Consider the following 17943-nt stretch of genomic DNA (forward strand, 5'->3'; position numbering starts at 1 on the left):
AGACTTAGATGAAGGTGGAAGAATCATGTATATGAATTGTAATCACTTTGCTTAGTACTAATACGACAATTTGCCTTACAGCTCATATCTGCTCGAATCAGATCATGGGCTGGGGAGAAAAGGCCATTGAGATCCGCTCTGTGGAGACTGGACACCTGGATGGTGTCTTCATGCACAAAAGAGCTCAGAGGCTGAAGTTCCTTTGTGAGAGAAATGACAAGGTAAGAGATGCAAGCCCCTAAACCATGGGACAGTAAGGTCACCAATAGTAGCTGCATTTACTAACATACCTGTCCTTTGTGCCTGTGCCTCAGGTATTCTTTGCATCAGTGCGGTCTGGAGGCAGCAGCCAGGTGTACTTCATGACCTTGAACAGAAACTGCATCATGAACTGGTGAAGAAACAGCTGCTCTGGTCAGTGTGTGTGGAACCCAGCAGGGTTTTAGAGAAGGAAGTGCATCCGAAAATTCCCGCAAAACGCATGCACACAAATGCGAACACCTCTCTCGCTTTCTCTCCAGCTCGCTCTCACTCATGCACTCATGCTCCAAAGACACACGTACAAACTTTTACAGACAACACACACACACATACACAAACACAAATTATATCTAAATTCATTCCAGCCTACACTCCTTAAGATACAGTTTGTACTGAGGCCCCCCTGATAACATTCTCCCTCGAATCATCATGAAAAATCACTGATGAGCTTCAAATGTTAATACCATCTATTAATTTGTACTGTATATATTCTTGTCTTGATTTACTTTACTTGGTGGACCTGTGTTCAGTCGTAACTATTTAGTTCCTAATTGTGAAGTATGTTAAAAACATTCCTTGATGGTTCTACAGTACATTTTGAGGAAGGCATTATTTACCAATACTGTATGTTGAAATGAAGCTGTAAATAGATAGCACCTGACACTTAGATCCGAATCATTTGCAGGCCTCTTATATATTCATTCAGTGTGTTGCCACTGGACACGTCAAATAAAACAATGCTGGAACACCCATCTGCAGTGGCTTGTGGACCCCCATTGTTTTGGGGGTTTTGCAATGTCAGGAAGGCTTACAGGAAGGGTTTAGTACAAAGAATATCACAAAGGGACATTCAAGTCAGGTTAAAGTAGCTTGTTGTATAGTAAACCGTAACCTGAAGTCCTGCTCCCACAGAGTTTTTTTTTCTGGCCTGAGTGTTAAATTATGTTGCAACTCTTAATCATGGCTTTAGTAAGCCTTGAATGCTTCAAAAGCAAAGTGAATTTCAATTTAAAACCAAATAACTAATAAAAAAAAATCAGAAGTCTCAGAAATGTGCAGTACTCAGAATCAGTACTGTGAAAAATCTCCTGCTTGCCTTTTTTTCTATGGTTTAGGTGAAACCATTAATTATTTGACTCATCAGGCTTGTATCTAAACTTTTTGTTTTCGTAGATTTACAAAATACAAAAATTTGATATTTATATGTAGTGATTCTGTATTGGTATTAGCCTACTGGTATTCTTAATTTTACTGTAATTATATTGCCATTATATTGCAATATATTCTATTCTTGTGGAGTCTTTGTTTGATGAGGAGAGTTCATGTATTTGGCTGGTGTAGTTAGGGGGAGTGCGGTGTCAACTTCAGAGGAGAGAGGGGACGGGACATTTGTCAGTAAAGGACGACATTGGAGGAATGTGGAAGGAGGGTGTCACTGAGATTATAGTGATGAAGGGAGATCATTTTCAGGGTCCTTTCACCCTCCTACCACAGTGATCTACTCTACTGTATTATATTTCAGTTCTTAGACTATTTTTGTTAGTGTGGATCTTTTTGTGAGAAGTTTTTGTCCAGGGGTTTGCAGTGAAAACAGCTCTTAGTGTGGTATAGTTCTTATTTGTCTTGGGCCAGTGGAAAGATATAATGTAGGGTGATTCTGCAATACCACAGAGGACTCCATCTCATCAGGCACTTTGGAGAACACGGCTGGAACACGAGACTTAATATATTTTATATCTATACATTCTGCCAAAGTTCACAGCATATTTTGCAGCGGGGGTATGAACCAAGGCCAAAGGCAATAGAGTTTAATTGGCGACTATAGAGATTTGAGAAGAAACTATTCCCACAGATCACTAACCATTGTTTTCCTTTCAGTATATAAATCCAAAGAGTCAGTTGGCTTTTCACTGATGTCATGGTATCATGCTTTAGTAGCTGTTTGGGATTTCCAGTAGATCTTGACTTCTTTATTTAGGGGAATGAACTGTCTGCATTGTTTAGGCAGCTGCATTAGGGAGATACTGTGCTCTCATACACCAGACAGTACGGTAGAAGTAAGAGGCGGCGTTATCAGGAAGTAGCCTGGTGGTTTTCTGTCAGCAGTGGGTAGGTCAACACATGAATCACGCTTTTTGTTCAGCGGTCGACTTGGTTACACCACCACTGTGCTGCCACAGCACTTTGGTATCAACAGACAGACATTTTAAAGTGAAGATGGTTTTACTCGCTCCTATCATGTACCTCAACAGTATGGAGTTGTTGGGAAAATATCTACATTTTCAACAAGTTAGTTCATCTGGCCATAAATAGATGCTGACATTTTTATGGTAAAAGAATGTAACTGTAAAGTTTTCATGAGACTGCTGGTATGAAAAGCTTTTGGATGTTATGAAAGGAATCTTGGCTAGTGATCAATGGGATAGTCTGCTAAAAGTCATGCTTTAAGATAAGGAGATATATTTTATGCACTCAAAAAGAATGCTATTAAGAACACAGTGTAAAGTCAGGGCAGAGAGTGTTTAATCAAAGATTATATACATAGATGGTTAATTTTTTGGTGAGATTATAAAACAAACTGTAAATGAGCATGGAAAGCACTTTCACTTCAGTAAACATACATTTACAAATATATCTCGAGCAGATACTTTGGTGTGCGTGTAAGCCATTGAAATAGAGCATGTGGTACTGTATCAAAGTTGTTTTCCCCTTTAGCGAATGTGTTTTTATCCTTAAATATGTGCCATGAATTTCAGTGAATTTGAATAACAGTCCACCAAGAGCTCTGGCACTCATTCTTTTTATGGTAAAATCTTTTTTTTTTTTTTTTCAATCTGCCATGTTTACAGTTAAAGCAGTGCCTTGGAGTTGGGAAGGCGAGATATTTTAGGATTGGTTGTGAGCCCCCCCCCCACCCCCACTGGTCTCTTACTTGAAATCACACAAAGAAGAGGCACAATTATTTTTGCTCCCCCCAATATAAATCAATGTGCCAGTTAAGTGCACTTAAGTAAAAAATCCAGAAGATCCCATAGAGGGACTTGAAATGCTTTTTTGGCACCACATATCTGGTCTAAAATAATGGACAGAGGATAGTCAGTCAGAAAGTTGCAATAACAGATAAGTTAATACATGTCCAATTAATCCAGTGTAACATGTAGAGGATCTACTCACAGTGGGAGCCAGCATAGAGAAAAGCCATACGTATGAAACGTGTTTGTAGAAGAAAACTTAGTACTTGTGCACAGATCAAATTCAACTGTATGTGATGTCTGCTCAGAAAATGTAGGCTCTTGCAGCAAAGGTGAGGTTAAGCGCTTATTCTTTAATGATGTTGATTGTTTAATCTTGTAGTGGGGAAAGTAGCTTGATATATTCTAAGAAGCCTATTTTATAAAATATGTAAATTAGTCTATATTGAGAAATAAAAGTGAATGTACATCTATAAGACAGATTTGTATTTATATAAAAATGTGTACCGCTCTATTAATCAAAGCACAATGTATTTGAGGCAGAGAGATCAAAGCTATAATTGACTATAACAGAGAGATGGAGTTTTTTTCCCCCCTCCTCATTCATTCAGCAGTTGTCAAACTCGTCAGTATGTAACCAGTCTAAGTAGTTGGTTATAGTGAAGCTGAGTTGTCCACTCAGACAACTGTGTGTATGTGGTTAGTCAGAATTACTACGATGTTTCTGTTGAGTTGTCCAGACAGTGAAATAAAGTCTGCCTTTCTCGTTTCCAGAAGAGTCAACTTGTGGCAGTGATTCAGGCCCATGTGGTGACTCACAGATTGGTGTTGGACTCTTGGCGTCTGGTGTAAATTGCCTTCGTGGGGTTGACAGGCTGTTAATATGCTCAGGTGATGACAGGGATCATCACACAGGTGGTACGGTGGTGACGTGAAGGGCGTGAAGGCCTTTGTTCTGAGTTTATTGGCTCTTGGTTTTGAGATTTTATCCAAAAAAAAAAAAAAGCATTCAGCAAGTGAAAAGTGCATCCATCAATTACTGACTATTACAGAACACAGACAGAGACACTACATTTTTGTAACTATGATATAATATTGATGTGGTTCCCCAAAACTATAGTGTTACTGTCAGACATTTCCTCATTTCCTTTTTAAGAAATCTGACTTTTTAATGCTGCTAAAATGATTTTTGAATCACACCAGTAAGTACTCCATCTACTAATTAAGATGAATATAATTTCTAAAGTACACAGGAGATATATACTGTTAAATACTTCACTGCTCCATTTAAATTTAGTCTATTTGTGATGCTTTTACAAGAATATCCATTCCATGTAAAGGAAGGTATTTATTAAAAAAAAAAGCAAAATACCACAGCATCATATTTTAATCATCTTCACAGATTCATTCATTCATTCATTATGGCTAATGCTGCAAGTGAATTCTTGGACTTACTAATGACAGTAATGTTGGGTTTATTTTAGGAAGAACCTTATTTTATCAATAAAAAAAATAATAATCTCAAAACAAGCTCAAAACTGTTGTGGCTCAACATTGTAACTAAAACCTCATGTTAAGTATCTGCATCTGCTTTTTAAGGTGAGGTCATCAACTTGACTGACACTTCCACATGTTAAGCTTGTTGTGTAAGCGGTTTGCAGTTTAACACAGACGACTCATTCAGATCGTCAGCTTCTCTAGAAGCACTTCAAGGTGTGAAAGTGCTTTTTCATTTTGTGCCAAGAGCCATTAAAAGACGTGAACCTCACAACTCTTTAAGTTTTAGGGAAAGATTTGCTGAATTCATGTAATGCGACTCTGGAACAGCCAAGATGCACAAAGTTTGTCATCAGAGGGAAAGAGGCACCACTGAGTTGGAGGTGAAGGGCTGAAGGTGTGGACGACATTTCTTATTTTCTAAGCAATACAAGCATTTGAACAAATCAAAAAAAAAAAAAAAGACATGGCTGTCCATCTCAGTGTGGCTTGCAGGAAATGAGTCTTCAGTGGCCTTTGGCAGACTGAATGTAGACTGGTTTGTGTGTCGCTTGTTAAAGAAATTATTCTGTGCTTTACTTTTATTTGTAATCACGAGGAATAAAGGTTTCTCTCTGTCAGTTTAACACATTCACCTGTTGGGATGCTTGTTCTTGTTTCGCTGTAGTGAAATCCCAGAAACTGCCTTTACTTCACTTTAAGTATTGATAAATGGATGATAACTAATACACTGATGAGGCACTCCTTTCTCATAGCTTCTATTTCTAATCAATAACGTATGAGTGGATTAGCAGCTGTAGCTGGGAGTGAGGCAGATCAAACTTTGGGGAGCTCTAAAACGACGTGGATCTTTGGACAGAACTACAATATCTATTATTCTTTTTCAATAACTTTTTTTTAAAGACGGTAAACATCTTTGCAATGTTTTAGTGTGTGCGCGCGCGTCTGTGTTACTTGTGAGAGGTTAACTCCAGATTGTATTTCATAGACTGATAAACTTTAAACTTTCAAAGGATTGTGTTGAATGAATTCATGTCTTAATACAGAATTGTTTGAAAAATAAAATACCTTGATCTCATTTCAGTCTGTATTAGTCTCGTTTCATTCCTTTGAATTGTGAAAAATGTCCATCATGCTATATTCAAAGCACATTTCTTTGAATTATTGTACACTTTTTTCCAAATAATATACTGCAGTGCTGAACAGTTAAATGTTGTTCAGTGTTTAACCACATGATGGTGCTGAAATCTGCTCGTCTCTGAAACAAGATCCATGCTACCAAGTTGACACTACTGCTTTACATAAGGTGACACTTTCCATTTTACATTAGATTCACAGTTCAGTTTACTGATTAATACTAATTAATAGGTTAAAAGATCAAGATAAAATATGTATGGATAAAGCTTTCATCCTTACTTTGAGAACCAGAGATACTGAATGAGCTGCAGCACCCCCTGGTGGCTGAAGGCAAAAACACTTCAGTCCTGCAAATTACTGGATTAAATGTTTAATTTCTATCAAAAGAGAAGGAAAAACACAAAAGGTGAACTCGTCTCATCTGAACTATTAGTCGGTTAACATTGAATGACTGGAAAAGATGTTAAATTACATTGCTGTGGCCTGAGCACAGACGATTTATCCTTTTTATACTTGTACAGTAACACAGAACTACTGATTCATAACAAGTGAGAGACTTATTTTCACTGATATAAAGTTCTGGTTCCTTTCACACATTACTGATTAAATAGGTTACTTGGTTTTCTCTGGGGAACCACAGCTATTGCATCCCCAGACAGATGCTGGTGTATTTCCAATTTTAAACTTTTAATTTTGTTGTAGCCATTACACTGGTTTTTACAAGACAGGTTTTGAATGGGATATGTTTTAGATCATAAAGGACAGACTTTGGTCATTTTCTTAAGCATGTAGCTTTGAAAAAAAAAATCACTGAACAAAATTTCACTTGAAAAAGCCAGAAAACAGTACTTTAAAAAAAAGAAACCACAATAACTGGCAGGAGAGGCTATTATTTATTAATATTATGTACAATTATACCATCATAATGTCCAGATAATACATTGACAGAGTCAAAGTATGAATACTGGCTCCTGCTTTTAAGATGTCTTATAATGTTTTTTTTTCCCACCCACCTTCTGAATCTCAGGTCTTTTTGAGTTAATTTAACTGTATCAATATTCTCTATTAATAATCCTTAAAGTGTATCTGAGGCACACAGGGAGAACATGAATAAAATAATTGTTAAAAAAAAGAAGAAGAAGAAGAAGAAGAATGAAATAAAACTTCAGAAGAGATGTACTGTATGCGGGGGTACAATTCTATAAAAACAGTGACTACGTGATGTTTTGAGCCAGATGAAAATAAGAGCTGATATCTCTCTTGAACTCTCTTGATCACCGGTCCATCCTGTCTGTCTGCCTGTGTTCCATTTATTTATTTTAAGTATTAATGGACTCACATGATTCTCTCCCACGACCGTTTTTTTCCTTCATATCACCATTGGCTGAGATACGTGTGGTACAGAGACAAAAATAGTACAGAAAAATTAGTCTGAAGTGCGTTTTTGACTTCATTGTAAACAAAGACAGAATTGTCCAATTACTTCTTCTCCTGTTTAAGTCAAGGAACAGTGTCTCTCAGGAAAAAGTGTGTGTGTGTGTGTGTGTGTGTGTGTGAATGAGCGTGTTAGACGTGTTAAAAGGCTTCAGGTAATAGTGGTAATTGTGTCTTTATTTGAGCAAGATTCAACTGTATTTGGTCACATTTTGACATTTTACAGATTTTATATATATATGTATGTGTGTGTGTGTGTGTGTGTGTGTGTGTTACTGTAGCCTTGCTGCTGTGCACTTAAATCAACTGTAGGTAGTGGGGGCGTGTGTTCAGGTGTCGTGTCATCTTGACCTGCATAAAGTAAGTGAGTGTGTGTGTGTGAGTGTGTGTGTGTGTATGTCAACTCATAACTAAGTCATATATATTATGTACAGTACAATGTTGCAGTTTGTCTGTTGAATCTTACATACAGTGTGAATACAGGGTGCAAACCGTGTGTCCCAGCGGTGTCTGTCTGTCGGACGTGTGTGGGTGTGTCTGCTGTTTCTGTGTGCGTGGCTCAGTTCCAGATCTTAAGGAAGCTGTCCCAGGACCCGGTGCACACCGCCATGCCGTCATCCGTCACGCCCAGACAGCTCACACGATTGTCATGGCCAGCCAGGACTCCTGCAGGAGGGACCAGGACAAACAAAAGGAGACTTGTTGCTGTGAAATGTTTTGCTCTGCACACTGCTCTGAAACTTCTGAAAAACCACACAGAACACAGCAACCTAGTGTTTATTTGTGCTTTAACTGGCACCACAGGGCAGCCTGCTTAACCAGAGATGTACTTTTTTTTTCTTACAAAAATCAGGCTGTGAACATGGAAAATCTGACTGAAGGAGGAACATGTGAATTTGCTGGTTAAGTCTGGCATCGATCTCTATTTCCCCAGAAATAATCATATATAAACTTTGATCTGTCAAATGGCTTAATGTAGGGCTGCAACTACTGACTCTTCTTCTAATCTGACATAAGTTTCTCAGTCATTTCATCAATTATTCAACTACAGAATACCAATAGTAAAATATGCTGGTTTACAATTCTCCAGAAACCCACGGCGACGTCTTCAAATGTTGTTTTGTCCAAAACGCAAAGACATTTAGTTTAGTGATATAAAACAACAACAAACTAGGATGTGTTTGACTTATTTTCCTTAACAAATGACTCAGTTGCTTATTATTTTTCTGTCAGTTTATCAATGAATGATGTTGGACTTTGCAGGTAAGCTCCAATTACAAATCACAATGTATGTGAATACCATCAGATTTTGAGCTTTGAACTGGTTTTGTGTTAATAAAACAACAAAAAAAACTTTAAGTTACTGTTTTTTGTTCAAATCTTTATCTTTACTGAAGCTCAGATATGAGTCAGTTTAACAGGTTAAATAGTGATGCTTTTCCTTACTAGAGAGGACTGTTGTTATTTAATTTCTTGTATTTAAATCCTATAACCCTTATATACTTTTTAAAATGATGTTCATGTATATAAAGTGCAGGGTAAAAAACATATCGAATGCTCAATTTTCAGGTTGGAGGCAACAAAAACTACAAAAAAAAAAATATATACTAAAGGACCTCAAAGAAATAGTTCCATAATGAGTGTAATCCTCACTTCAGCTTCAAGTCAAGCCTTTTTCAACCTACTGTTCTGACATCACACCAGCACATGGCTGTTTTTCTCCCGCCCCGCTCCACCCACCTGCTCGGTCTCCCTTCATGGCGTCCCAGATGTTGCAGTTGAAGTCGTCGTAACCAGCCAGCAGCAAACGGCCGGAGCGCGAGAAAGCCACGGAGGTGATGCCACAGATGATGTTGTCATGGCAGTAGAGGCTGAGCTCCTGGTCTGCACGCAGGTCAAACAGCCTGCAGGTGGCATCATCGGAGCCTGTGGCGAAGGCGCTGCCGTTGGGAAAGAACTGAGGAGAAGCACAGGAGGATGGGTGAAAAAAAAAACTTTAATAAGAGGGGGTAAATGGATACAAGTCTAATACAAGTAAGTGATTCAGTGTAGTAGTTCCTTCATGCCCTAATACGAGAGAAAACACTCAACACTCTTGGTTGAATCTGATCAAGCTGAAAGACGATCCCCATGTTTTAATACTGAATCTCTCCACCTGTCACACCATCAGATCTTAACCTGTGTGGTGCATCAGTCCAGACTCCAACTGGAGATTGCCTCCTAATGGTCAGGATGTTCGGATATGGTGTTAATTGATAATCTTGTTAATCCTCTAGCATGCTCCCAGTTTAAATCCCTCCCAAAGCTGGAGACAAGACAGTGTGTGACGTCACCGAGTCAAATCCTGGAGCTGCTCTGTTGACGGCGTATTAGTGTACAACACAGGAGGAATAGACAGCCACTTTACACCACCACTTGGGCTGATATATAATACCAGATATCTGAAGTTAAGTTTACGTTCTGGTTTATTATAGGGATCATATACTGTGTCCTCATACAGTTTTTAATTTATTTTCTGTCAAGATGTGCTGATCCAAAGTATAAAACAAAAGGTATGAATGAAAAACAGTGTGAGTACAGATTTGGTTACAAGGCCGCTCGCGCCCCGAGCACACTCACACAGATGGCGTTGATGTCCGACTCGTGGCCCGTGAAGGTCTGCCGGCACATGCTGTCCCTGATGTCCCACAGTTTGACAGAGGCATCGCAGGCTCCCGACACAAAGGTGCGAAGGTCGGGCGACAGGGACAGGCTCATGACGTCACCGCTGTGGCCCGAGAAAACCGTGGTCTGCTGACTTGTCTCTATGTCCCACAGTGCACTGGGTGGTGGTGGTGGTGGTGGGGGGGGGCACAGAGAGTGGAAGAGTTTAGACCCCCGTCACCTCGGGAAAGCACGTTCACATTGCCTGTCTGCATTTTGAGATTCTGTGACTCACCATGTGGTGTCTCCTGAACTCGTGATGATTTGATTGTCGTCAATGAAACGGCAACATGACAGGTAACCTGAGAAAACAGAAAGTAAAGATGCCTGGATGAATTTCTGTTGTGGAACTGAATGAAACTTGTATAGTAAAGATGATATGTACATTTAAATATCTTGTAGAGTGGCATTTCCTGCGTCTGTTGAAATACATTAAGCATATTATGAGTGTAACTTTAAACTGAATGTAGAAAACATTTGGGCAAGGAGAGAATACTTAATATCATTTCCTGCATGTATATACATTTCATACATCAATCTAGCAAATAACAAATTATGATAGGATTAGTGGTTTTATGACAAAAACTAATTTGAAAGGTTTTGTATGTAAATCTGTATATCTATATTATTAACACACTAAATCTGCCTCAAATTCTATCATCATTTAGTTTCCCTGATAGAGAACTTCTAAAATTTTCACCTTCACTACAAAGGGTGCTGTCATTTTAAGCCCTTTCTTTGGCTGAAAGTCAATTCTAGCATCTTTTTTAAGTGAACAGATTAAATGATTTTTTTTTTTTAACCCATCTCAGGCTGCGTTCAGCCCCAATAAAGTAGCATAAAGCCGGTGATAAAGTAGGCTGGATGTGTGTAGCTTGAGAGGTGAAACGTGAGCAAAACAAGCAAAAGCACTCGCTGCTGCTCATAAGTCTTTTTGCTGTGAAGGTAACAGATGGAAAAAAAGCATCTATTAACTCAGAGCTTCTCTAATCTGGATTTTAACAGTTGAACAGTCGGAGGACACTGTTTTAGAGTGATTTAAGTAAGGAAATCAAACTGAAGTTGTTTATGTGAGGGGGACATGCAAGTGGAAATTATACTCTAGCATTAGCAATATCTTGATATGAACTTGCAGCCTATTTTGCAAAATCTACATCTTATTTGGCACACAATAATTGTTTTTCCTTGTTGAATTATAAATGTAGCATATTTGTGCCCATTTGCAGAAAAAAAGAAACCTAACTATTTTTGTCAAATTTTATGGGCTTCCAATGAATTTGTCTTGCCTTAATGAAACAGAAATCTACACATCTGTAGACTCAAACAAATGCATATCATGATATTGTCAAAACAAAACCAAAAAAGTGTTAATTCTAGTACTGTAAAGCAGCACAATAGCTACAGTGTCGCAGATCGGAGTCTCACAGACTCTCAGTAATGTCTCAGCTCATTAAGACTGTGTTGCCCTGCAATTAATTAACCATGTAAATGAAATCTTCATTGTTTAGGGGTTTGGGACTGGAGCTTTCCCACGAGGCGGCAGGGAACTGGTGTGCGTTCGTCTGAAATGTTTCATCAGTTTGACTGGCAGAGGAGCGTGCGTTGTTCTCTCACCTGTATGGCCAGGTAGTTCCCTGCTAACTCTCACGTTGCCCTCGCGCGTCTTCAAGCAGTAGATGGAGCAGATGTTGTCCAGGCCTCCGCAGGCCACGTAGTTCCCAGAGGGGGCGTACGCACAGGTCATCACCCAGGAGGAGCGCAGGGGTATGGCATGTATCTAGGACAGGAGAGGTATTTGGATGGAAACCCAAAGGAAACTCTTAATGAGAGCATAAATGGGCTAGTATTACGGCTGCATTAATGGCTGCACAGGAAGCTGTTATGAGTTAACCACACTCCTACAAGAGAAAGACTTTCTGCCACTTTCACTTCCAGTGTGAACAGAGGCCAAGAGTGACTATGCATTCAGCTGGTGGCCTGATAGGGAGAATTATTCAGCTGACTTTACCTTGTTAGTGGTGTAGCTGTCCCAGATGATCAGTTTTCCATCTTGAGAGGCACTAACTAGAAGCCTGCAGAGACAAACATTCAAACATTTCATACCTCTTCTGCATCTGCTCCAAACCAAGACTCTACAGCCAAGCAGTTTTGTAAGACTTTGCTTAGAGCTAATGCTAATGTCAGTATGCTAACATGCTCACAATGACGAGGTTGACATTTTGCTGATGTTTACCAGCTATAATGATTACCGTGTTCATCTTAGCATGTTAGCATGCTAGCATGTGCTAATCAGCACTGGCAATTAGCATTGATGGTGGTGCAAGACATTTTGGTTGGATGGTTAAAAACAATAAATAAATAAAAAAAAACTAAACTTAAAAAATTCTGAGGATCATCAAAGTCCTTATGATTAATCATCTGGGCAACATGAATGTCTGCACCAAATTTCACAGCAGTAGTTGTTGAGATATTTCAGTCTGGACCAAAGTGGTGGACTAAGCGACCAACATCACAGTGGAGTGTTATTGTCCAGATTTTTAACATCTACTCACATCCTCACATAGCCCCTTCATACACCACATGGTGAAATGTAATGCACTTGCCCATCTATAGCATTGTCCCTTGTTATGGTAGACAGCCAAAGAGTTAGTCAGGAGGCTTCAGGGGAAACTGTGGTCACACATTTTATTGATGCACAACAACAGTAATAGTAGTAAAAGGCAGTCAAAGGCATTAAATCAACACTATAAGAAGTTTGGTATAATATAGACTCACCTTGAGTCTGAACCCCAGTGCATGGCGTAGATCTTGGCCAGGTGGCCACGGAGGGTGCGTCTCGTCCGCATCTGAATCCGCCCCACAGGATCCAGACCAGCAGTTATCTGGGTTAGTGAGGAGACGTTAATCAAAGAATTAGGCGTGATTAAATTCACCTTTTTATCTATAAAAATGTGTGTGATGGGACGTTTTACAGTGAAGTTTCTTGAGATAGAATCAACTTTCTCACATGGGCTTATTATTATGTTTCCATATTGATGGCCAGTGATAATAACTATCATTAAATCCCCAGAGATTTAAGGACATTTATTATAGCTGTGTATTTCACCACCTGAGACGTTCAGTGGTTCACAGGACTTACCTGTGTCAGGGTAGAATCTCCACATGCTTTCCTGGCATCCTGTTGGACATGGGATCATAGAGTGAAATTAATGATAAAACAACAGGGAAATACTTCAGTATTATCACGCTAAAGATGAAAATTTTACTACAAAAAACATCTGACTTACTCTTATCTGGTTCCTAAGCTGCTCGGCCTCCTGACGAAGCTGCTCCAGCTCACTCATTTTGGATTTGTCCAAGCTGTCACCTGTTGGTTATCAAATATCAGGCTATGATTTGAATAAAGTATTATCTCAAAATGAAAAAACAAATGACTGCTGGTGTATATTTCTTGTCCCATTGGGATTGGCATAGTTTGATGCTTTTATATTCCAGTAATCCAAGGGCCCACTTTCATAAAAAATGAATCAATTAAGTAAAAATAATTTACTTAAATTACTGCTTGTCCCTGATCTGTGGAAAGAAATACTAAAATAAAAACACACATTTTAATCTCTAAGGTTTACAGAACCCACACAGTGAGAAAAAAAAACCTTGTAATCTGTTTATGGCTGTGAAACCATGCCTGGTTTAACTGAAGAGAATAATCTGTAATGACTAAGCTGCTATCGAGCAGCCAGCATTGCTACCATGCAGCAGATACTAAGTGAACACTCCCTTTAAAGCAGAGGGAACCTGTTACACTGCGTACATACAGGCTGTGCATCAAGTTAGAAGTTGTGCTAATGCTGGACATGGCCATCAGAGGAAATGTGTTTCCTAAAAATTAACATAACAGGTAAGGAGGGCGGTAGGAGATGTTTCCTTTAGCTGTGGGCCAACTGGGGTCACACACACTGTACATCACATCATGCTTTCCGTAGGAAGCAGCATTTCCTGTTCCTGACAGGAGCACAGTTACACATACAAACGGCTTCCTGGACAGGGAGCCAATGTATTTGCATTTGTGAGGAAATTCAAAATTCCCGATAACACTCGACAGCAAACATGCATACAGCACACACTGCGAGGAAGAGCAATTAGCTACAGTAGGTCACTGTTCCCTGGAGGGACCTGCGACCAGATGGATCACACGGCACTAATGGAAGCCAAAAGGGGTGCATCATGGGTCTCAGTCTCCTGGCACAGCTGCTCATTTAGCCAATGAGGAGAAGAAAAAGCTGAGGGTGGGGGGTGTGGGGGAGTGGTTGGGGGAGGCTGATGCATCAGAGATCAGGCCTGGATGGGTCCAGCCAGATGCTCGCAGGCAACGAAAAACATGCGCCCGAGCATCTGGCTGGACCCATCCAGGCCTGATCTCTGATGCATCAGCCTCCCCCAACCAGGAGGTGGAGTTGGATCTGTGCCGAAGCCATGCCGATGGACAGCAAGTAGAGGAGTGTGGAAAAAAAGGCACACACATATCACACACACACAGATTCCACCTGCACTGATGCATGGCCTAGTAGCAGACATAAGAGGCCGCCTCCTACATGATGCTGCTGATGAGGAGGATGAGGGTTAAGCAGAGTAGAATAAAAGCATGTTCTCTGTGCCTTAACATTTGAGGGCGTTTACTTTGTGTTTTATAACACAAGCAGAGAGAAATTTTCAAAGATGCCAAGTGTGACTGGCCCCACCCCTTGGGATGTACATCTGATGTGTAACTACACCAACATGGCATGGCTACATCTGCAACTGGAGGAGAGCGCAGAGCCTATACACAGCCACACTGCATGTTTGACAGAGTAAAACGGTAATGTAAAGAGAATCTGTGCGTCGCAGGTTTTTACACACGCAGGCCTGGGCTTGGAATAAAACGCCGCAGTAAAGAGAGAGACAGGTCCAGGCCTGATACATATGTATTTCATAAGGATTTAATTTCTCTGTCTGCAGCATTTAGGGACTCAAATACGAAGAGAGGCCCTCATGAATGCAAGCTACATCACATATTGATCAGCACAGTGATGAAGGCCTTGGTCACATCTTGTTTTAGATACTAAGCTCCTAAAATGCGGATGTAGCTAAATTAATTTGGTCGAAATGATGACATGAAAGAGGCACATCATCACCCAGCCATCTTACACTCAATAGGCTGGCCTGCAGCTGCTGTCACAGCGTTTGATAATGGGTGGCTACCTGTTAATTCTCCCGATGATTTTGCTGCTATTTTTCTGCCGAACCAAAAGAGGGAAAGAAAGGGGAAAAAAGCCCTGAAAGCAACGTCCCCCAAAATCCCGTGGAGGATTGGACTAGATGTCTTTTTCAGTCATTAAAAAAAAAAAAAAAGCTGCAGAGGAGATCCACTTAAATAAGCTCCGTGTGTCACGATTATTAGGCTGTTTCCAAAAAATCCTTCAGTAAACAGGCAAACGGAGGAGGAGGAGGAGGGATACACACATTTCCATTTCTCTGCTTTAGTAGAGCTCCTGAAAAAAAAGATGAAATCTGCTTGTGCTGCTACTGCTGCCTCTGCTGCTGCTGCTGCTGTTGTGTTGCCGTTTCCTCTCCCGAAATGCTTTCGGCCTTATTCACGCCCGACAAGTTAACAAAAACATCTCTCGTCCACTCTCCGGCGTAAACAAAACACAATTAGCCGCAGCTCGGTCCCCGGCCCCGCATCAAGGATTGTCCATTAAATACTATAGAGTCCGTTTTACTCCGACTCTGCTTTTCGTGACGTTATCCTCGTTTCCTTCCTCTCTTCGGTTTCCTCCTCCCTCCTCTGCCGACAGTTCATCAGGACAGCCAGCCGCCTCCGACTCAACAATGAATTACTGGGCTAAAAAAATAATCTGCAAAGTGCCTCCTCATGTAAGGAAATAATGAGATCGGGGGGGAAAAGCTGAAAGGGAGAAATCAACCCATCAGAAGATCGACTGTGTGGATTTTCTTCCAGTTATAATGAGAGGCGGCCCCTCGGTCAGTTATCCACACGGTTCCTGTTTTTTTTTTCTTTCCTGAATATCATCATTCAGAAACAGGCTGCCAGATCACGCGGTGAGCGTTTACAGAAGGATCCTCAAATCCGGGCATGAAGCACGTTTCAACCACACCCATCTCTTAAATACTATTAAACCCCACGACCCCCCTCTGATCAGACCACTCTGCAGGTTTGACATCATTTCCACACAGTCTCAAAATCAGTCCATCTGCTCAGAAGGACTGAGTCAGAAAATCCTTTAGGTTCAGAGGCCCCCCTGAAAATTAGATGTTTTCATTTATGATCATTTCATGCTCCGCTGGGTGCAGCACAACAGAGGAAAGCATGACAGTATGGCCCTATTGCACTCATTTCCAGTGATTCTGGAGGTTATAGTGCAAACACAAACAGCTCTCTGAAGTAGAAATTAGAGCACGAAGAGCTGATCTGTCTCCATCAGGTGGCATTTTGAAGTTGGTCTGCTGAGACTCATCCAGAGTCTGTAGGCCCCCTGGGGATTTTGTATGGGATGTTTAAAACTTGGATTTAGATGTGATTCAGAAATTCTCCCAATCTCTGATTAAACACACAGTGGGTGCTACAAAAGTGTCCTGGTTTAGTCCACCAGTCTGTCAGTGTTCAGAACAGTCTAGTTTAAAGTCCCACTCTGCTCAAAAATGTCATCACTGAACATCACTTGGATGTTCAGTGATGAAGTACTGACACCAGAAGGTTGTTTTCACATTCACTTCTTGAAGGGGGGAGAGTTTTTCTCTGTGCTCTCCTGATATCTGAGTTTAAGATGCATACGTGTGAGCAGGATTTTGTGACATCACAACCAGCATGGAAGCCAATCATGAGCCAGTATTCAGTTTACACAAGAGTGATGTGGTAGCCAGTTCACACACAGACAAGATTCTCAATTAGGTGTCATTTCCAGATTTTTTTCATCCATCATGTCATCAGCATCAATTGAAAAAAAAAAAAATCAATTGAAAAATTTAAATTGCTATAAATGGCACAAGTAAAATGTTCTTATACTATCCAACTTCATGGTCAGTGTATAACAACAATCCAGCAGGGATTATGGAGCAAAAAAGGAGACACAGATGCCATAGTTAATGGCATTTTTGTATGTTTAGTTGTTACAAGACATGAACAGAGATTGTAAGGTAATGGGAGCTTGTAGTGCATATAACTGTCTCCTAGAGCAGTTGCTGCATGTCCAACAAGAGGTTGACTGAAACTAGTCAGTAGATGCACCCTGCCCTTCCTTTTCCTCTCTCTGACATCATGCAATCTCCATGAAAATGTCCTTGTTATTTTCTGATGCTGGTATGTTTTTTTTGGTCGGAGTAGAATGGGTTCAGGCTTGTATGACCTGCAGATTGTACGCATCAGATTTTAGCTATTTCAATTTTTTTCCTCTATAGAAAAAAATCCATTATTTTAATAAAAACCTTACCTGACATCTCAGGTCAGTGCTGCCAAATACTGATCCTCTCAGCACATATAGACGTCATCTTTGTCGCAATAGTGACCCCTGGTGTGGAGAAGTGTCGTTACAGCACAGTCTATAGCACAACTTCATATAAGTCCCTGATACTCATGTATGGTCTGAGTATCCATCCAAGTTAATTTTTTTCTCAGTGTATACGACAAACAAGTAAAATCATCATTTAATATTTTTCTACACTCATCTGAAGTTACTTATTAATCTGATGAGGTCATGTCAGCAAATAAGGGGCGTGGTTAATTTTGACAAACGGTACCTTTGCTCATATTTGTAGTATTTCTGCCCTCCCCTTCCAGCAGTCACATGGGCGGTTTCTGCTCTCCCGTGACACTTTTGAACAAATAATAGAGGGACGAGGCGTGCCATGGCTGCTGTGTTGTTATTGGGCAGCACATCTTTCC

General features: G+C 40.3%; 2 protein-coding genes across 5 annotated transcripts in view; one reads left to right on the plus strand and one right to left on the minus strand.

Moving 5' to 3' along the window:
- The window catches only part of mink1 (misshapen-like kinase 1), a 30390-nt gene extending 24582 nt beyond the window's left edge, over nucleotides 1-5808 (plus strand). For all 3 annotated transcript variants that reach the window (XM_018691346.2, XM_018691349.2, XM_018691350.2), the window contains 2 exons: nucleotides 82-221; nucleotides 315-5808. In XM_018691346.2, the coding sequence (XP_018546862.1) occupies nucleotides 82-221; nucleotides 315-398 (224 nt within the window). In that variant the 3' untranslated portion in view covers nucleotides 399-5808. The remainder of the gene's footprint in view (nucleotides 1-81; nucleotides 222-314) is intronic.
- A 933-nt stretch (nucleotides 5809-6741) lies between these two features.
- Nucleotides 6742-17924, minus strand: gnb2 (guanine nucleotide binding protein (G protein), beta polypeptide 2). 2 transcript variants are annotated; one of them, XM_018691352.2, is made up of 11 exons: nucleotides 17799-17924; nucleotides 17492-17569; nucleotides 13292-13371; nucleotides 13144-13182; nucleotides 12780-12886; nucleotides 12013-12076; nucleotides 11619-11781; nucleotides 10240-10306; nucleotides 9921-10122; nucleotides 9042-9258; nucleotides 6742-7967 (listed from the first exon to the last, which is right to left on the minus strand). In XM_018691352.2, the coding sequence occupies exons 2-11, from the start codon at nucleotides 17496-17498 to the stop codon at nucleotides 7861-7863; spliced, it is 1053 nt and encodes a 350-aa protein (XP_018546868.1). In that variant the 5' UTR covers nucleotides 17499-17569; nucleotides 17799-17924; the 3' UTR covers nucleotides 6742-7860. The 2 variants fall into 2 exon arrangements, with proteins under 2 accessions (XP_018546868.1, XP_018546869.1); XM_018691353.2 differs by lacking the exons at nucleotides 17492-17569; nucleotides 17799-17924 and adding an exon at nucleotides 15243-16132.
- Between the last annotated feature and the right edge of the window lie 19 nt (nucleotides 17925-17943).

The sequence above is a fragment of the Lates calcarifer genome, linkage group LG20, assembly GCF_001640805.2.
Source record: "Lates calcarifer isolate ASB-BC8 linkage group LG20, TLL_Latcal_v3, whole genome shotgun sequence".
Taxonomy (NCBI): domain Eukaryota; kingdom Metazoa; phylum Chordata; class Actinopteri; family Centropomidae; genus Lates; species Lates calcarifer.